At 38.2% G+C, this 22,229-nt stretch overlaps 2 protein-coding genes across 4 annotated transcripts in view; one reads left to right on the forward strand and one right to left on the reverse strand.

Annotated features, from left to right (window-relative positions):
- Window positions 1–22,229, forward strand: part of LOC126378947 (uncharacterized) — a 119,105-nt gene that overhangs the window by 28,176 nt on the left and 68,700 nt on the right. The window contains exon 5 of one of the 3 annotated variants that reach the window (XR_007568205.1): window positions 16,112–16,167. The exons of the other annotated variants lie outside the window; for them this stretch is intronic. The gene's annotated coding sequence lies outside the window, so the exon portion shown is untranslated. Of the gene's footprint in view, window positions 1–16,111; window positions 16,168–22,229 lie in introns of those variants that run through there. 3 annotated transcript variants of the gene reach the window in all.
- LOC126378814 (poly [ADP-ribose] polymerase tankyrase) overlaps window positions 1–22,229 on the reverse strand; it is a 74,999-nt gene that overhangs the window by 21,948 nt on the left and 30,822 nt on the right. Inside the window, exons 18-24 of the mRNA XM_050027231.1 lie at window positions 21,171–21,283; window positions 20,848–21,011; window positions 20,143–20,300; window positions 17,546–17,708; window positions 16,728–16,854; window positions 15,794–15,950; window positions 9,841–14,726 (exon numbers count right to left, since the gene is read on the reverse strand). Of these exons, the coding sequence (XP_049883188.1) occupies window positions 14,661–14,726; window positions 15,794–15,950; window positions 16,728–16,854; window positions 17,546–17,708; window positions 20,143–20,300; window positions 20,848–21,011; window positions 21,171–21,283 (948 nt within the window). The 3' untranslated portion in view covers window positions 9,841–14,660. The remainder of the gene's footprint in view (window positions 1–9,840; window positions 14,727–15,793; window positions 15,951–16,727; window positions 16,855–17,545; window positions 17,709–20,142; window positions 20,301–20,847; window positions 21,012–21,170; window positions 21,284–22,229) is intronic.

Consider the following 22,229-nt stretch of genomic DNA (forward strand, 5'->3'; position numbering starts at 1 on the left):
CGTGAAACTTTGATATTCAAATTTTCAAATCAAATATGGCTAAAACAAAAAAAAATACTTAAAAATTTAAAGGTAAAAGAAAACACCTTTAGTTAAAAAAATAGAAAGCGAGTCATATTTTATATATTCTGGTAAAATTGTTTAGTTTTAAATGTTACCAAATACACCAAATGTTATTAGAAATGAAAGTAACTGCATATAGTTTAATTCATATGTGTACAGTCATAACCAACATACTACCTACGTTTTATTTTTTAAGTCTACATTCGTTATTTATTTACTTATAATGACGCAAATAACAAACAACTATGCTTGTTATTAATTTGCATACACCTACAGTAAATCCAACTTACCATGAATATACAATGATAATATAATATACATAGTAAGTGCAGAATAAAAACTTAGGGATTACATGGTTTTATGTTTTCCGGTGGATCTGGTTAGAGCTATGTCACGCTAAATAGTATTCTTTGCATTTCTTCTTACATTACTTTTCAATAGAACACTGTTTCGCATGAGACGGTTCCTCAAAAAACATAATATCGTGTATGAGCTAAACTAAAACTTAGGTTTTATATGGTTTTATGTTTTCCAGTGGATCTGGTTAGAGCTATGTCACGCTAAATTGTGTTCTTTGCTTTTCTTCTTGCAATACTTTTCAATAGAACACTGTTTCGCATGAGACGGTTCCTCAAAAAACATAATATCGTGTATGAACTAAACAAAAACTTAGGGTTTTACATGGTTTTATGTTTTCCAGTGGATCTGGTTAGAGCTATGTCACGCTAAATGGTGTTTTTTGCATTTCTTTTTACAATACTTTTCAATATAACACTGTTTCGCATGAGACGGTTCCTCAAAAACCATAATATCGTGTATGAGCTAAACTAAAACTTAGGGTTTTACATGGTTTTATATTTTCCAGTGGATCTGGTTAGAGCTATGTCACGCTAAATTGTGTTCTTTGCATTTCTCCTTACAATACTTTTCAATAGAACACTGTTTCGCATGAGACGGTTCCTCAAAAAACATAATATCGTGTATGAACTAAACAAAAACTTAGGGTTTTACATGGTTTTATGTTTTCCAGTGGATCTGGTTAGAGCTATGTCACGCTAAATGGTGTTTTTTGCATTTCTTCTTACAATACTTTTCAATATAACACTGTTTCGCATGAGACGGTTCCTCAAAAAACATAATATCGTGTATGAGCTAAACTAAAACTTAGGGTTTTACATGGTTTTATGTTTTCCAGTGGATCTGGTTAGAGCTATGTCACGCTAAATTGTGTTCTTTGCATTTCTTCTTACAATACTTTTCAATAGAACACTGTTTCGCATGACACGGTTCCTCAAAAAACATAATATCGTGTATGAGCTAAACAAAAACTTAGGGTTTTACATGGTTTTATGTTTTCCAGTGGATCTGGTTAGAGCTATGTCACGCTAAATTGTGTTCTTTGCGTTTCTTCTTGCAATACTTTTCAATAGAACACTGTTTCGCATGAGACGGTTCCTCAAAAAACATAATATCGTGTATGAACTAAACAAAAACTTAGGGTTTTACATGGTTTTATGTTTTCCAGTGGATCTGGTTAGAGCTATGTCACGCTAAATTGTGTTCTTTGCGTTTCTTCTTGCAATACTTTTCAATAGAACACTGTTTCGCATGAGACGGTTCCTCAAAAAACATAATATCGTGTATGAGCTAAACTAAAACTTAGGTTTTATATGGTTTTATGTTTTCCAGTGGATCTGGTTAGAGCTATGTCACGCTAAATTGTGTTCTTTGCTTTTCTTCTTGCAATACTTTTCAATAGAACACTGTTTCGCATGAGACGGTTCCTCAAAAAACATAATATCGTGTATGAACTAAACAAAAACTTAGGGTTTTACATGGTTTTATGTTTTCCAGTGGATCTGGTTAGAGCTATGTCACGCTAAATGGTGTTTTTTGCATTTCTTCTTACAATACTTTTCAATAGAACACTGTTTCGCATGAGACGGTTCCTCAAAAAACATAATATCGTGTATGAGCTAAACTAAAACTTAGGGTTTTACATGGTTTTATATTTTCCAGTGGATCTGGTTAGAGCTATGTCACGCTAAATTGTGTTCTTTGCATTTCTCCTTACAATACTTTTCAATAGAACACTGTTTCGCATGAGACGGTTCCTCAAAAAACATAATATCGTGTATGAACTAAACAAAAACTTAGGGTTTTACATGGTTTTATGTTTTCCAGTGGATCTGGTTAGAGCTATGTCACGCTAAATGGTGTTTTTTGCATTTCTTCTTACAATACTTTTCAATAGAACACTGTTTCGCATGAGACGGTTCCTCAAAAAACATAATATCGTGTATGAGCTAAACTAAAACTTAGGGTTTTACATGGTTTTATGTTTTCCAGTGGATCTGGTTAGAGCTATGTCACGCTAAATTGTGTTCTTTGCATTTCTTCTTACAATACTTTTCAATAGAACACTGTTTCGCATGAGACGGTTCCTCAAAAAACATAATATCGTGTATGAGCTAAACAAAAACTTAGGGTTTTACATGGTTTTATGTTTTCCAGTGGATCTGGTTAGAGCTATGTCACGCTAAATGGTGTTTTTTGCATTTCTTCTTACAATACTTTTCAATAGAACACTGTTTCGCATGAGACGGTTCCTCAAAAAACATAATATCGTGTATGAGCTAAACTAAAACTTAGGGTTTTACATGGTTTTATGTTTTCCAGTGGATCTGGTTAGAGCTATGTCACGCTAAATGGTGTTCTTTGCATTTCTTCTTACAATACTTTTCAATAGAACACTGTTTCGCATGAGACGGTTCCTCAAAAAACATAATATCGTGTATGAGCTAAACAAAAACTTAGGGTTTTACATGGTTTTATGTTTTCCAGTGGATCTGGTTAGAGCTATGTCACGCTAAATTGTGTTCTTTGCATTTCTTCTTACAATACTTTTCAATAGAACACTGTTTCGCATGAGACGGTTCCTCAAAAAACATAATATCGTGTATGAGCTAAACAAAAACTTAGGGTTTTACATGGTTTTATGTTTTCCAGTGGATCTGGTTAGAGCTATGTCACGCTAAATGGTGTTTTTTGCATTTCTTCTTACAATACTTTTCAATAGAACACTGTTTCGCATGAGACGGTTCCTCAAAAAACATAATATCGTGTATGAGCTAAACAAAAACTTAGGTTTTATATGGTTTTATGTTTTCCAGTGGATCTGGTTAGAGCTATGTCACGCTAAATTGTGTTCTTTGCATTTCTTCTTACAATACTTTTCAATAGAACACTGTTTCGCATGAGACGGTTCCTCAAAAAACATAATATCGTGTATGAGCTAAACAAAAACTTAGGGTTTTACATGGTTTTATGTTTTCCAGTGGATCTGGTTAGAGCTATGTCACGCTAAATTGTGTTCTTTGCATTTCTTCTTACAATACTTTTCAATAGAACACTGTTTCGCATGAGACGGTTCCTCAAAAAACATAATATCGTGTATGAGCTAAACAAAAACTTAGGGTTTTACATGGTTTTATGTTTTCCAGTGGATCTGGTTAGAGCTATGTCACGCTAAATGGTGTTTTTTGCATTTCTTCTTACAATACTTTTCAATAGAACACTGTTTCGCATGAGACGGTTCCTCAAAAAACATAATATCGTGTATGAGCTAAACTAAAACTTAGGGTTTTACATGGTTTTATGTTTTCCAGTGGATCTGGTTAGAGCTATGTCACGCTAAATTGTGTTCTTTGCATTTCTTCTTACAATACTTTTCAATAGAACACTGTTTCGCATGACACGGTTCCTCAAAAAACATAATATCGTGTATGAGCTAAACTAAAACTTAGGGTTTTACATGGTTTTATGTTTTCCAGTGGATCTGGTTAGAGCTATGTCACGCTAAATGGTGTTCTTTGCATTTCTTCTTACAATACTTTTCAATAGAACACTGTTTCGCATGAGACGGTTCCTCAAAAAACATAATATCGTGTATGAGCTAAACAAAAACTTAGGTTTTATATGGTTTTATGTTTTCCAGTGGATCTGGTTAGAGCTATGTCACGCTAAATGGTGTTTTTTGCATTTCTTCTTACAATACTTTTCAATAGAACACTGTTTCGCATGAGACGGTTCCTCAAAAAACATAATATCGTGTATGAGCTAAACAAAAACTTAGGTTTTATATGGTTTTATGTTTTCCAGTGGATCTGGTTAGAGCTATGTCACGCTAAATGGTGTTTTTTGCATTTCTTCTTACAATACTTTTCAATAGAACACTGTTTCGCATGACACGGTTCCTCAAAAAACATAATATCGTGTATGAGCTAAACAAAAACTTAGGTTTTATATGGTTTTATGTTTTCCAGTGGATCTGGTTAGAGCCATGTCACGCTAAATAGCATTCTTGTCATTTCTTCTTTCCATCCTTTATATTATATTAAATAATATTTCATACGGTATTATTTCGTTCTTTAATTTAATGTGTTTTTAGTGCTTCTGAATGTGATTTTGTTTTAAATACTTAGCTTATTAGCATTCATCAGTATCCAAGAATTCATACCACTGCTAATCAATAAACAAACAACGGTCTTAGCGTTTAAATACCGAAAAAACACCTGCCTGTTCATTTATTACTTGTTTTATTAAACAGGAATTTGCATATCGATCGTTTTCAATTAACTTCGAACAGTTACAACTACACGTAAACTGAGCATGTAGTCTATCTACAGCAAGATCGTGACCGCTGACTGCAGCTCTCCTTCTCCCTCCATTTCACTCCCAACCGACATTTTCACCTTTGCTGATATGATTACTCCACAGGATACCTCCATCCCCTGCATACCTGGTCGCTAGATTCGGCTGGCACGTCATATCGGTTTGACAGCCAACTCACGTAACTATTGTTGATCGATCCACAGTCCACTGAAGTGCCTACGATGAAGGGAACAACATGGACAGTTCTACTCCGAATTACTCCAACCCATGCGATGTTCATCCATGCGACAACCCACCTGATCTGAGTGGAACTTAACTGAAGCAAGAGAGTGATGCCTAATTCCATCTGCCAACTAGCTCCACTTCTCTCCCGTGCACCAGTCGCACCCACACCGACGTGTTCATCTTGCCAGTTTTCCTCACACCCGTCCACTTGTCTCTTGAAGATTGGCGTCCACAACACCAACGGTTGGTTAGGTCATGCAAGCATTGTTACAATTGATAAAAACACATATTTTCATTTAGTGAATGTGATAACCTGTACTAATAATTTGGTCAACTTAGCGATGATAACTCAATGTAAGTATTAACAAACTCGGTACGTGTTTGTTATTGTCAATAATATCTTTAAATTATACAACTCGCTTATGTTTGACAATTACTGAGTAATTGCTTTGCTTATTGCATGCTAATTGCTGAAAATTGCTTTTTATTTTAAATTCCTTAGCTAAAAATTGCTTTTTCTTTCACATTTCTCTGCTTATTGAATGACTATTGCTAACTCATTAGATAGAACCTACTTCTCATATAAGTAGGTGGATGCGGCCTCGATTAGCGGGGGAACCACATGAAAAAAAGCGAGCTACTGGGTGTACCTCCTGGGTAGTTTGGAAATCACCTAAGATATATATGTATATATTTATAAATAAAAGTTAATATATATAAATTAACATTAATTTTTTTTAACAGGAAATGCACAATGCTAAAAACTGCGTAGGAGATTTTAATACAATAGTACTACCAAGCCTGATGTTGGCCGCTATTTCAATGAATGCAGCAGTGTCACAGCTAGCAATCAAAAGTAACAAGATATTGAGGTACGTTAAATGACGATCACGACCACTTTGGCAAAAACGTATCGCTATAGACTAAGGAAAAAAAATAATATATATTTTATTTACAGGAAATGCAGATGGCAATAAACTGTGTAGGAGTTCATGATTGCAATAGAATAAAATCGACCAAGCCTGAAGTCAGCAGCCCCTTCAATGAATGCAGCAGTGTGACAGCCAGCAATCAAAAGTTACAAGATATCGAGGTACGTTTCATGACGACCACGACTATTTTGGCAAAAACGTATCGCTATAGACTAAGGAAAAAAAATTAATATATATTTTATTTACAGGAAATGCAGATGGCAATAAACTGTGTAGGAGTTTATGATTGCAATAGAATAAAATCGACCAAGCCTGAAGTCAGCAGCCCCTTCAATGAATGCAGCAGTGTGACAGCCAACAATCAAAAGTTACAAGATATCGAGGTACGTTTCATGACGACCACGACTATTTTGGCAAAAGCGTATCGCTATCGACTAAGGAAAATAAATTATATATTTTATTTACAGGAAATGCAGAAGGCAAAAAACTGCGTAGGAGATCATTAATACAAAAGTATTATATAAACCAAACCTGATGTTGCCAGCTCCTTCAATGAATGCAGCAGTGTGACAGCCAGCAATCAAAAGTAACAAGATATCGAGGTACGTTACATGACGACCACAACTATTTTGGCAAAAACGTATTGCTATCGACTAAGGAAAATAAATTACATATAATATTTAATTATATATTTTATTTACAGGAAATGCAGAAGGCAAAAAACTGCATAGGAGATCATTAATACAATAGTATTATATAAACCAAGCCTGATGTTGGCCGCTCATTCAAAGAATGCAGCAGTGTGACAGCCAGCAATCAAAAGTAACAAGATGTCGAGGTACGTTACATGACGATCACGACCACTTTGACATAAACGTATCGCTATAGACTAAGGAAAAAAAATGTAATATACAGGGTGTTAGTGACATCGTAACGAAAACTTTGAGGGATGATGGAGACCATGATTATGAGATGATATCAAGTGGAATTTTCCGTCGCAAAAGTATGGAACAGAAAATAACTTAAAAAAAAACAAAAATTTTCATGAATTTTCCGACTGAAAATTCCACTTGATTTCAACTCAGAATTATGGTCTGAATCATCCTCCTCAGTATTTGTTACGGTGTCACTAACACCCTTACCTACTTGTATGGCTACAGTATGTACTTGTGCGGGGTGTAAGTGACATCGTACCGAATACAGAGGGGGATGATTCACCTGATTATTCTGAGTTAATATCAAGTGGAATTTTTCATCGCAAAAGTATAGAATTGAAAATAATTTAAAATAACTAAAAAAAAAATCATGAATTTTGCGACGGAAAATTCCACTTGATATGAACTCAGAATCATGGTCTGAATCATCCCCATCAGTATTCGTTACAATGTCACTAACACCCTGTATATTTTATTCACAGGAAATGCAGAGTGCAATAAACTTTGTAGGAGATTATGATTGCAATAGAATAAAATCGACCAAGCCTGAAGTTCTTCAATGCACGCAGCAGTGTGACAGCCAGCAATCAAAAGTTACAAGATATCGAGGTACGTTACATGACGACCACGACTATTTTGGCAAAGACGTATCGCTATCGACCAAGGAAAAGAAATTATATATAATATTTAATTATATATAATATTTAATATGTATTTTATTTATGCAATAAACTTTGTAGGAGATTATGATTGCAATAAAATAAAATCGACCAAGCCTGAAGTTCTTCAATGCACGCAGCAGTGTGACAGCCAGCAATCAAAAGTTACAAGATATCGAGGTACGTTACATGACGACCACGACTATTTTGGCAAAGACGTATCGCTATCGACCAAGGAAAAGAAATTATATATAATATTTAATTATATATAATATTTAATATGTATTTTATTTATAGGAAATGCAGAAGGCAAAAAACTGCGTAGGAGATTATTAATACAATAGTATTATATCAACCAAGCCTGATGTCGGTAGCTTCTTCAATGAATGCAGCAGTGTGACAGCCAGCAATCAATAGTGATAGTGACAAGAATCTAGGTACGTTACATGACGACCACGACCACTTTGGCAAAAACGTATCGCTATCGACTAAGAAAAGGATATTATATCTATACGTTATTATAAATATACGTTATTATAAATAAATTAATATTATTTTATTTTTAACAGGAAATACAGAAGGCAAAGAAGCAGATGTCATCAAAGAAGATCTTTGTTCCTGCAATGTTTCCGCAGACGATACATCCAACAGAGCGAAGTGGAAGGAAAAGACTCGGAAAAAAGACCCCACCACCATATGGGAACAATGCAAGGGAGAGAGAGAGAATATAATTTTATATTTTTATTTTTTGATAACATAAAATAAACCAACAATATCCTACACATTTTTTTTATTTCTTTTTGTGTCTGTCTTAATAGTTATTACAAATCTGTGATGCGAAACAAACTATACGAAAACGTCAATCCACGTACAACGCCCGCGAAGCTGCTTTAGCAGCGAGCGCACTTAGCACCATCTAGTAATTATTATGACTTGTCATTTAGTTCCAATAAAATCCGCGGGACTTCATACGTATATCAGTGACAGCTGGTGATAGCATGCGGGACACTTAGCAGCTAATCGAATTCTATGTTGTTTTCGCGCCCAGTCCAGACGACTTGCAGCGCATTTCTGGACTTATATTTACGCGTGGTGTTTATTGTTAGGTTAGTTAGTTCAGGTTAGGACGTCTTTTTTTAACGAGGACGTTAAAAAAAGACGAGGCTGGGACATATTGAAGTAGGTAGTATTTCCATATACGCGGCCTGAAATGGGCTGTTTCGGGGACCTGAACTGGTTGCTGTCGAACATATTATCACGTTTTCTTGATTAAAATTCATAAATAAGTCAAATAGAAAAAAGAAAAAAGATTTTCGTTAGTTTTAGATCTGTCATGATGTCTGTGATGTTTGTTTATTATACATAAGAATTTCAAAATTTATCTTATTTCTTTTCCCAAAGGGCAAGGCAAAGGGAACTATGCCCATACAGCCATGTCTTGTGTTTTTTTTTTTTCTTGATGATGATTAATGAAATGATGAAACCTAAGCCCCCACCCTCGGAGCAGACTCCTACTCCGAACCCCAAACAAAGTAAGCGGCTTGTTGGCGCAAAGCGAAAATAGATAGGTACACTTTGTTTATTGAATATTCCGATTTAATAATACTATCGGGAATGTTTTCCGACTAACTTAATGTGATCATTAACCACAAAACACCACTTCGTATTGATTATTTAGATTATTCAACGAAGAAATCAACCTTCCCGTTCCCGTTTCCACCAAAAAGTCCGCGGCAAAGAGAATATAAATAAATCTGTATGTTGGATGGAAAAATATTTAATTAAAAATGACTACTATTTAGGCCGGCAAATGCAACAACTTTTTTTTTTGATGCAAAGGGAACTATGCCCATACAGCCATTTCATTTTATGTCTTGATTTTTTATTATAATATATGTCCTCTTTTAAAACACGGTATTTACCCATTATTTAAAAATGTTTAAATAATATGCATTAAAACAAAATATACTCCTTTTCTCAGATTGTAGTATTTTTAGTTTTTTATTTATATTTATTCTCTTCATACAAAATCTCTTTATAAATTGTCACTGACATTCTAGTACACTTGTCAAGTAGTCAAAGCCTTTAGAGAAAAAAAAACTATCACGCACACAAACTAACATTGACACCTCTACACGCTCAGCAAATACACTGTAATCTGCACCACTACAAATGTAGAATTGATCAAAATTGAGGGTCTGAAATATGGTACTTCTCGTATTCGGACCCTAAATTTTTGTTAGTTTGCGAAAATAATACACCAAAATATTACTATTTATCGGTTTTATAACAATATTCCTCTATCCGTTTTCCTGTAGCACTGCATCAACTTTTGTATGGAAAACGAATCACCTTAAATCTGTCGGATTGTTGACCAATGTAATTTTTTATAGGGTTGTTTTAGATTTAGATGTGGCTCTTAAATTGATGATGATGATGAATCAGAGTTAATTTCAGAACTATCCAACTAAAAATACGCCAAAATTGACACTAACAGGAAGATTGATCGAAAATGTCAATATTACAATGGCGAGCTACGCGTGATAATCTCCACCAAACCACAGTGGAGCAGTTTGGTGGAGTATGCCCCAGACCCCAGTTATGAGTTTCAAGCAATCTAAATTGATAAAGTTAGTTTGCGGCCAGGGTCTTGGTCGAATTTATGCCCCCCCCTTCACCTCCCCGCACCGCCCGCACTGGGCCCGCGTGGTGGTTTAAGGCCCGATCTCCCTATCCATCCATAGGGGAGGCCCGTGCCCCAGCAGTGGGGACGTTAATGGGCTGGTGATGACACTATGGACTTCCATTTGCTACGATCCTAACCTTGAAATCTATCCGCTGCTATTTTACCCGCCACTGTAAATATTGAACAAATAAATACAAAACACAAATATAAAATTTACAAAGGTCCGTACCCACTACACCATATTATATAGATTTATTACTACTGTAGATTGAACATCATCATTGAACATCAGCGCTCAAAAAGTGGGACGCAAAGTTACTGTTAATATAGCGACGTTGACAGTACTTTACCTCAGTGCGCGATTAGGCGTCGAACTGGCAACACGGGGATGTGGGTCGTAAAAACGTCAAAGCGAAAAAAGAAGGATGAAACATCATATTTCTATAAGTAATGGCATTGTGCATGTTATCATAGTATAAACATTTTAATTTTCGCAGTAAAACCCACCAAAATTATTATTCTACTTTAAAATACACAAACAAGTACTCCCGGTCAATGAGAGTCGCAGTATAACCGCTGTGTACGAATGTATGGCTAAGGTGTTAAGTGTAACCAGTTAGTTTATTACTTTGCAAGAAACTGATTGGACTTTTGCAGCTAAAAATGATATAACTCAATAAATGATATGATTATGATTATAATTATGCGAATAAAGAATATTATGCGAATAAAGCTTTTGGCAGGGCCCGCAGAATACCAGCGTCGTGGCTCACGCCGCGACTTATGCTGAGCGAGGTCCTTTTATTCCGGACTCCACCGCAGATGATCGGGCCGTCAGTGCGTTGCATTTAGAATACTTGGTTTTATTATTATTGTTTTTATGATTTTGGTTTGTTTTTCTTAAGAATAAGAATAAAATAAATTTATTGCCAGTAACAATTTACATTTCCTATATAAACTAAGTAATTATGAATATTGCGAATACGGGCAAAAGGAATTGGCTCAGCTTGTGCTGCGATGGAGCCATGCTATGGCGCCATCCAGCGCTGGTTTTCAGTCATTTCCTCTTCCTGGGATATTGTGCGGAAGTAATTGTCAACGAGGGCTAGAGGATATTAAATATTTATACAGTAGCTTTAGGTAGAAAAAAGAAACAATAAAAAGACAATGAATTAAAATTATAAGTAGGTACTCTTGAGTGTGTTCTTTTTGTTTTGGATTTTTTTTTGTCTGTGTACTTATTGATTTCCGTGTGGTTTCTGCCCTGTGTTGAATGTAATGTACCTGTCTGTCTGTGTCTGTGGTGTTCAATCAATCAATCAATAATACTTTATTGCACAACAACATATATAAAGGACATAAACATACGAATAAAACATAAGCACAATAGGCGGCCTTATTGCTAAACAGCAATTTCTGCCAGGCAACCTCGTCGGGTGTTCGGAAGTAATAAATATTTCTTTCTTTCTTATCGTCCATACGGGGATAGAAAGGGGTCGCTCCGTTGCAGCGGGCATAGTAGCGTCCGGCACGCGCCGGTCCCTGCTTGACACGCTCCTAGTGCGGTCCTGATATGATACGGTGTAGTGGGCACAGTCCCCAATACACAACCTCATTTCGAAGATTTTCACAAATAATTTACATTTCTAATTTCTTAAGAATTTCCAAAACATACGTGACAACGTTGTCTGCCACATTATATATACAAGATCATTGAATCGTTTTTCGATCATTAATATTTTCCGTTTAGAAGCCTCGAGCCCGTAGTCTAAGATATCCACTCGACTCTTCCCCCACTCGACTCTGCCTCAGCTGAGCATTTTTGTATTTTAACTTGACATTGGCCCCGATTCCTGCAGACACCTCCTAATTTTACTTTAAGTTATACCTGTCATTTTCTTATCCGCCGAAAAGGAAAGGGACGGATGATTGACAGCTCTTAATTTTATAAAGAATGAGTAAAATAAATAAAATAAATGAATGAATAACCCAGGTGAATCAAAATGGTATCTCGCTGGTATGCAAACCATTTGACGTGTGCTGTCAACTTAATTCTGTCGGGCTATTGGCCAATGTAAAATTTTTAGACGGTTGTTTTAGATTTGTGCTTAAAATTTACGTGTGTTCCATAAATTTTATGCTTGTCGATTACCCGTCCCTTTCCTTTTCGGCGGATAAGAAAATGACAGGTATAACTTAAAATAAAATTAGGTAGCGTCTGCAGGAATTAGCACCATTGTCCGCATCATCTAAACTTTATCAATTTTTAATTAGTTTGGCATTTTATACTCCTCACAGCGGGGATTAAAGAGGCCACATCGTAGCAATTCATTTAAAAAGGTGATATTGCGAATTGATACTGCGCATATATAAATAACTGCGCAATGCAAACAAATATCAAATAGCAATATTGCTTTTTTAGATGCTAAGCCGTTGGTCCCGGCTATTAGCCGTAAAAACACCTCCACCAACCCGCAGTGAAGCAGTGTGGTGGAGTATGCTCCATACCCCCTCCGGTTGATTGAGGGGAGGCCTGTGCCCAGCAGTGGGACGTATATAGGCAGTTTATGTAGATGAAAATACAAATATACTTTACCGCACATAACATACAAAACAAGTTTTACACACATGGACGATAGATATAGTACAATCTGACGGCCTTATTGTTAAGCAGCAATTTCTGCCAAGTAATATTACATTATTATGTAATGGCGGTTACTCCACCGACAAGAGCGCAGCTCTTAAATAAAGAGAGAGAATATTATATATTACTTGGTTCGGGAAATTCCACTTGATATTAACTCAGAATCATGGTCTGAATCATCCCGCTCAGTATTCGTTACGATGTCACTAACAGTCTGTATAGATATATGTATATGTAGGATGAAATGCTGCAATGTGGCCTTAACCCCCAGGTTGCAAAAAAAAATCGGAAGTGTATAGATTTTTCATGACAAATATATTTTATAATTAGAAAATAAAAGATGTCATTAAAATGCTATCGTAGTAACCGTAGGTTTGACAATAAAATAAAAAAGAATCACGTTACCTACTGTTGTTACCCGCAGTGGAGCAGCGTGGTGGAGTATGCTCCACACCTCCGGTTGAATGGAGGCCTGTTCCCAGCAGTGGGACGTATACAGGTTAGTGACATCGTAACGAAAACTTTGAGGGACAATTCAGACCATGATTCTGAGATGATATCAAGTGGAATTTTCCGTCGCAAAAGTATGAAACTGAAATTAAATTTAAAAAAACACTAAAATTTTCATTAATTTTCCGAAAAGAAGTTTCACTTGATATCAATTTGGAAACATGTTCTGAATCATCCCCATCAGTAACGAATACTGAGGGGCATAATTCAGCTCAGTATTCTGAGTTAATAACAAGTGGAATTTTCCATCGCAAAAGTACAGAATTAAAAATAAAATAATAAACAAAAAAATGACATGAATTTTGCGACGAAAAATTCCACATGATATTAAATCAAAATTATGGTCTGAATCATCCCCCTTAGTATTCGTTACGATGTCACTAACACCTTGTATATGGGTCGTTCTTCTTTTTTATCGACAATAAAAAGACATTTTCTCGATTTATCGGATTTAACATCTTTAAAATTATACCGACAATAAATATTTTAAAACATCATATAAAGATGTGTCTGTAGAGGACTATTTAGTGGTTCTCTTTATCTTGGTAACATACTTTTCTTTGCAGGCGCATTCCAAAAAATATTGTGACAGAGTGGCCCTTTTCATCGGAGACAGCATTTCAATTTACCACTCTGTCATATAATTTTGTGAAAAACGATCAAGCTACGTTAATAACTAATTGAGGAACCGATTAGTATTTTGCTTGTATTTTGAGTATAATAAGATAACTATATTTTTGGACAATCAAAATATGAAATAAAATTCTAAAACATAACTTATCAGAAGCAGAACGAAGGACAGATCATTGTCGATAAAAAAGAAGAACAACCCATATATAGGCTGTTTAGTTTATATTGTTCACTTCGACCCTAACAACCTCTCACTTTAAACTTCCAAACAAGTTAATAATTAGTTTTACCATATCCAATTGTGTTAAACATAACCCTCCTTGTTTTAAGTTTACGCGGTTATTATCATAATTAAAGCACATAATAACGGGTATCAAAAACATAAACAAGCGGCAGAGAAAGAGGGTAGACAGATATGTCTGCCCGTAGAAAATTATGGATCTACCTACTCCACTCCAATCTCATCAGTCATCCCGTGATCATGGCACTTGCAACAGTGTCGAAATATCGGGAGTCTCATATCCCCATTTAAACGCGGTAAGAACCCGTTATTATGTGCTTTAATTATAACCCTCCTTTTGCCTCGCCACAGTCGGGTAAAACAGTTTACTATGTATAAAATGCGTGAATCTTCAAAAGTGACTATTTCTAATCAAATACGGGAACGGCACTCCACTGGTAATAATAGTACACCAGTAATATTTACACTGCGCCCGTCGAACTCTCTCCGTTCACTATTTGATAAGTAATCAGGTATTCTGGGTACGCCTGCAAGAGAAAAAAGAGTTTTAGAGTTATGTATATTTTACTTGTTAATGCATCTCTCCTTCCAAGAAACTGTGAAAGGCATACTTCATCATCATCATCAATTTAAGAGCCACGCTCTTGTCGGTGCAGCATTTCTGTAAAATACTCTCCATGCTACTTTTTTAGGGAAAAATAGGGCAGTGGTTTCCCTCTTGTCTTGAAAGGCATACTTACAATACAAGAAATAAACATAAAATTGCTATCCAAAATTCTAGATTAAGTAAATTAAATTCATCTTTTTTGGGGTTATGTATACGTTTTTACAATAAAATACCAGATAATATTTTAAATTTGTCAGAAAATAAATTTAACCCTTTCACGGACAGATGGACCATGGGTCATTGATGGTTCATAATAGTTAGTATGACACGTTGGAATCGGAACGTCCGTAGACGTTCTGTCCTTGAAAGTGTTAAAGCCCATGTGAAGCTTACTTTATGTAAAAAAGCTTATTATAAGATTAATGACTACCTAAATGATAAAAATGTCTGGTATTGAATGTGTTCCTCTAGTTATTAAATAACTTGTAATGTATATCCTCATTGGTTTTTAAAAGATGTGTTGCTGTTGCAGTTTCTTGTCATTTCTTCTCCTCAGCCATAACACGTTGCGAAATGACGTAAATTCAAAAATGTTACATTGACCTTCAACAAGTTTATCCATGATAATTACGTTGAATAAATGATTCTGATTTCTGTTGTGTATATTTTATACACGCCTAAACCAATGATTATCGAATTTGTTTCCGAATTCTACCGCGTTTAAAGCAGGGATTTGAGACTCCCGATATTTCGACACTGTTGCAACTGCCATGATTACGGGATGACTCCTGGTCTGAATCATCCCCTTCAGTATTTGTTGTTGTCACTAACACCCATACGCACTAGTATGACTACCTGTACCCCCTCTGATGTGTGAAGTGCGATGATCCCCCTCAGTATTCGTGTCGCTTACACGACGTGCGTGTGTTACGATGTCACTAACACCCTGTATATATACTAGTGAGCCCGGAGCACCGAGCGCCTCACCTGCTCTCCGCGGTAGACCACGTACTCGGGGAAGCACAGCCCGCCCTGCGAGGGCCGCCCCGCCACGGCGTGGTGGCCGGGCGGCGCGTGCGCCATCTTCATGGCGCTCAGCAGCTGGAACGCGCGGCCCAGCGTCACGCGGCACAGCAGCATCTGTCTGAAGACCACACGCAATCACATGAAATAAATAAATAAATAATGATATCTCCTGTACTCGAAACGGCAGGCAGATGTGCGTAGTATTGTGATTTGATTCTAGTGATTTGGTCAACAGCCTCTGTGGTCTAGTGGTTAGAGCGTTGGGCTCACGATCTGGAGGTCCGGGTTCGATTCCCGATGGGGACATTGTCGAAATCACTTTGTGAGACTGTCCTTTGGTAAGGACTTTTCAGACTGGAATCACCCGATGGTCCGAAAAAGTAAGATGATTCCGTAATTCGGAGGGCACATTAAGCCGTGGGTCCCGGCTATTAGCCGTAAAAACACCTCCACCAACCCGCATTGGAGCGTGGTGGAGTATGCTCCATACCCCCTCCGGTTGATTGAGGGGAGGCCTGTGCCCAGCAGTGGGACGGATATAAACTGTTTGTGTTATGTTATTATGTTAAGTGATTTGATTGATTGATGATGTGTTACCTCTGGAGCTCGGTGGCGCAGCGGTTAACGCGCTCGGTCTGCGATTGTTGAAGTTAAGCAACTTTCGCAGAGGCCGGTCATAGGATGGGTGACCACAAAAAAAAGTTTTCATCTCGAGCTCCTCCGTGCTTCGGAAGGCACGTCAAGCCGTTGGTCCCGGCTGCGTTAGCAGTCGTTAATAACCATCAATCCGCACTGGGCCCGCGTGATGGTTTAAGGCCCGATCTCCCTATCCATCCATAGGGAAGGCCCGTGCCCCAGCAGTGGGGACGTTAATGGGCTGGTGATGATGTGTTACCTGTGGCACAGATAGCAGCTGCGGTCCTTGTGGGTCGGGCAGCCGGAGCCTCCTCCGAAGCCATACACGTACTGGTTAGACTTAGACGAGTGCTCGGCGAAGTATATGCCCGCGCCGAACATGCCGCCTGGTCACAACATTGTAAGTTTCATAAGGTCTATCAACATAGGCTACATTCTGGTCTATGAATTTGGACTATCAATCTGGACTATCGATTTGGTCTATCAATTTAGACTATCAAATCGATTCATAAATCTGGACCATCAATCTGGTCTACAATCTGGTCTATTAATCTGGTCTAACCTGATTTATCAATCCGGTCTATCAATCTGGTCTACAATCTGGTCTATTAATCTAGTTTACAATCTGGTCTAAAATCTAGTCTACAATCTAATCTATCAATCAGGTCTACAATCTGGGCTATCAATTATTATTATGTTTACATACATACGCTCAGAGTTGACGCGTGTACTTCACTGCACTTGTGTTACAATCTGGACTATCAATGTAGACTATCAATCTAGACTATTAATCTGATTTATCAATCTGGTCTACAATCTGGCTTATCAATCCGGTCTACAATCTGGTCTATCAATCTTGTCTATAAATCTGAGTTACCAATCTAGTCTATCAATCTGAGTTATCAATCTGAGTTATCAATCTGAGTTATCAATCTGAGTTATCAATCTGAGTTATCAATCTGAGTTATCAATCTGAGTATCAATCTGAGTTATCAATCTGAGTATCAATCTGAGTTATCAATCTAGTCTATCAATCTGGTCTACAATCTCTCATCCCCTGTTGCCATCATCACTCACCGATATAGGCGTGTCGCTCATCGAAGCCCTTCTGCACGATGGCGTTGATGAAGGGCGACCCGTGGAACAGCATCCGCTCGTTGGGCGAGCCCGCCTCCTCAGCCACCTCGCGCCGCCGGTGCTGGTAGCGCTCCCAGAGCCGCCCGTTCACCAACTTCTGGATCTAAACGGGGAAAAGACTACTTGACAACCTAGTCAAATGAGATATGCTTTTTACGAAACGTTTTCATTGGAGTCCGAATGGAAATACTGTCAAATCAAATCAATTATACTTTATTGCACAGAACTACATTTAAACAATCAGACATTAACACATGAATACAGTACAATTTGGGCGGCCAATATTAATATATAATAATAATGATAATAATTAAAACACATAATAACGGGTTCTTACCGCGTTTAAATGGGGATATGAGAAAATTAGACGTAGAAAATTATGGATCTACCTACTCCACTCCAATCTCATCAGTCATCCCGTGGTCATGGCACTTGCAACAGTGTCGAAATATCGGGAGTCTCATATCCCCATTTAAACGCGGTAAGAACCCGTTATTATGTGTTTTAATTATGATAATAACCGCGTAAACTTAAAACAATGTATATAATAATAATAATAAAAAACAAATGTAATATAATAATATATAATATATTTATATTATTTTATTATTTTTTGGGAATTTTACTGTCCTGTGACGTCATCAATAAAAGCGGTCAAACGTCGTGCTCTTTGTTACTTAATCCATAAATAAAATTCGAAAATAAGTCGATAAGTAAAATGAGATTGATTTTTGGTCATCTCAGACTTTACAATTTATCTTTCACCCAGTCAAATAGCCTAATTGTACGGGACTGTAGACCGCACGCTATGTTCTATGGGATGCTGGTTCTAAATAAAAACAACTATTTAAAATTTGTTTCTGTACAGTTGTGTCTGTACCTAAGCTATGTTGTGTAAGGTCCTATTGCGACCTTCCTAAAAATAAACCTCGAGTTGCGAGGTGTGCGAATTGTGTGTGTTTTCGACGCCGTCTCGCCCCAGTCATATACGATTTTACGGTTCGCAACTAGTGGGCCTTGCGCGCATTAAGACGAGACGGCGCCGCGAATGAGGTGAGTGTAATTTTATTGGAAAAATAATAATATCACATACAATCGTTATCACAATATTTTCTTAATTATACTTATTTAACTATCTATATCTTTATTTCAAAATCTAAGCTATTTACAATAATCTGTTAAACTATGAGATCGTTCTGGGCGTCGTCCGGCACACTAATAAAAATAAAATGATAGAATGAATTTATATTTGTATTTCGACCATAAATAATCATCGCGTGTATTCCAAAATTCATGGTTCTTTCTGTTTGTTTTTTTCAAAAATTTTAAATTCTATACAGACTCATGGTCCGAATCATTCCTCAAAGTTTTCATTTTTTTGTGATTATTATCTTCTTCTTATCGTGCGGGTTGTGAGGTGGAATACCAGCCTTATCAACTCTGGTGTCAGGGTTATGATTGAACCACTAAAGGCCCCTGACATGGTTCATGTTACGATTACTCACATCAGTAAATAGTAACCGGGACCAACGGCTTAACGTGCCTTCCGAAGCACGGATCATCTTACTTTCGGACAATCAGGTGATCAGCCTGTAATGTTTTAACCAAACTAGGGATCACAAAGTGATTGTTGTGATATGTCCCCACCGGGATTTGAACCTGGAGCCTCCGGATCGTGAGTCCAACGCTCAACCACTGGACCACAGAGGCTGTTACGATGTCACTAACACCCTGTATACGTCTAAAAGCGAAATATCATTAACTCATTCATCACATAATCTCAAGAACTACAAGTGTTAAGAGTCTTAAATTTTGCATGGGGGTTCCTTTTAGGACCTAGGTCCTCAATATGACGGGATTCCGCGAAATTCAACCCCTAAGGGGATAAAAATGGGGCGAAAAGACTTGAACTTAAAAGCTGAAATCTCGCACAAAATGTCCCGTAAATAAGCATTAACAAGGGTTTTTTGGAAATTCATCCCCTAAAGGATTAAAAAAGGAGATGAAAGTTTATCATATTTGAAGTTAGAAGCATAAGACTGGAATCATTATATGTTTATTGCACCAGCCCGTGCTCCAATGAATAAGCTTCTTTCACCCTAAGGTTGCCTGGCAGAAATTGCTGTTTAGCAACAAGGCCGCCTATTGTGCTCATGTTTTGTTCGTATGTTTATGTCCTTTGTATATGTTGTTGTATTGTTGTACTGAGGAGCTCGGTGGCGCAGCGGTTAACGCGCTCGGTCTGCGATTGTTGAAGTAAAGCAACTTTCGCAAAGGCCGGTCATAGGATGGGTGACCACAAAACAAAAGTTTTCATCTCGAGCTCCTCCGTGCTTCGGAAGGCACGTTAAGCCGTTGGTTCCGGCTGCATTAGCAGTCGTTAATAACCATTAATCCGCACTGGGCCCGCGTGATAGTTTAAGGCCCGATCTCCCTATCCATCCATAGGGAAGGCCCGTGCCCCAGCAGTGGGGACGTTAATGGGCTGATGATGATATGTTGTTGTGCAATAAAGTATTATTGATTGAATCATTTACCCGGACAACGTTGTAGTGCGAATAGTGGCCGCCGGCGTGGTCCCTGTGGGCACGCACGCTAGCTTGCATCTCTCTCTCGACTATGGTGTACTCGCTATCTCCGCACTCTTCTGACGAGTTGGCTGTCACGTCTATCAGCGTCGTACCGCCGTACCATTCTGGAAGAAAAAAAATATTAATAGAGCCGTGGTAGCCCAGTTGGTAGAACGCCTCTCACTTTGAAGTCGCAGGTTTGAATCCAGCACAGGCCTAAACCAATGATTGTCGAATTTGTTTTCGAATTCATGTATGAATAATAAATGATTAACACGTGCTCAGCGGTGAAGGAAAACATCATGAGGAAACCCACTTTCCCGAGAAATGTATTTTCGAAGGTATGTGACCTAACCTGTATTGGGCTGGTTTTCCCTTCGCGGGTTGGAAGGTCAGACAGGCAGTCGCTTCTGTAAAAAACCGGACCTGTCAAATCTTCAGGTTAAGTAACCGGACCCTGTGAAAAGCGAGATGACGCTATGGAGATGATGATGATGATTTTATTGAATTGGAGATGTCCTTAGAAATGGTTCAGTAATATCTACTATGAACCGGCGTGCGTGTATGAAACGATTGATGTACTCAGTAACGGTCCGCTTGTTTACGTTTTTTATCTCGTCTGGTTGGCCTTACTTTAGTATTATCCCTTATTCTATGCTGAAGATTCCTCACCTGATTGAGTGTGGAGTGTATGCCTGGCGGCCTTGAGTAGACGATGCCTGTGCCCATAGGCCGCTACGCCGACCGCGCGGAGGTCTTCGTGCGACATCTCCGAGAGGATGTCAATTGTGATCTGTTCGCGTTCCAAAACCGGCGCCAGTTGTTCTAGGCCGATGCTGAAATGGAAATGGTTAGGATAAGTTTCGAGTTGTGCGGGCATTGCGATTCTGCGCATGGTATACGGAGGCTTTTTACCCCAGGACGTCCACCACCACCCTATAATTCATTTCGACTTATATAAAGTATTTGTTATGTTAATGTTTATCGCGACTGACCTGGACAGGAAGGTCTGTAGCGATTCGGAGGTGGACAGGGCGGAGGCAGGCCTGCCCGCGGCGTCCTCCAGACTGCCTCGCGAGCCCTCCGCCCAGTAGTTGCTCGGCATCACCTGTGGTACAGAATCGGAATCAATTTATTTTCTCGTTTCTTACTACCATTTTCCTCAACGGCCTTTGTGGTCCAGTAGTTGAGGTTTGGGCTCACGATCTGGAGGTCCCGGGTTCGAATCCCGGTGGGGACGTATCACAAAAATCACTTTGTGATCCCTAGTTTGGTTAGTACATTACAGGCTGATCACCTGATTGTCCAAAAGCAAGACGATCCGTGCTCCGGAAGGCATGTTAAGCCGTTGGTCCCGGCTACTACTTACTGTTGTAAGTACGTAGTCGTTACACGAGTCATGTCAGGGGCCTTTGGCAGCTCAGTAGTAACCCTGACACTAGGGTTGATGAGGCTAGTAATCCACCTCACAAGCCATACGATAGAAGAACCATTTTTTCATGACGTAGATTTTCATATTGTAGATTTGCCGTACATGTCATATATTTGGCTACTCAGTAATAACCCTGACACCAGTAACAGGTCATCCACCTCATAACCCACACGAGAGAAGGACATACTGACAGCGCAAGCGGCAGTGTCCCCACTGCACCAGGGTTGACGAGGTTGGTGATCCACCTCAGAACCCACACGAGAGAAATACATACCAACAGCGCCAGCAGCATAGTACCCCACTACCCCAGTAGAATGGCGGCAAAAGCAACTACTTGGCTCACATATTAGCTCAGTAATAACCCTGACACCAGCAACAGGTCATCCACCTCACAATCCACACGAGAGAAGTAAATACCAACAGCGCAAGCGGCAGTATCCCCGCTGCACCAGAGTTAGCGAGGTTGGTGATGCACCTCAGAACCCACACGAGACAAGTACGGTTACGAGCATTAATATGTATACCTTTTGGTACCATGTCACATTAACTTTTTTGACAAATTGAACTGCAAGTCTCACTAAATGTCAAATATGTTAGTGCGACAGAGTCCTAAAGTGGGTAC

Source organism: Pectinophora gossypiella, chromosome 27 (genome assembly GCF_024362695.1).
Source record: "Pectinophora gossypiella chromosome 27, ilPecGoss1.1, whole genome shotgun sequence".
NCBI lineage: Eukaryota > Metazoa > Arthropoda > Insecta > Lepidoptera > Gelechiidae > Pectinophora > Pectinophora gossypiella.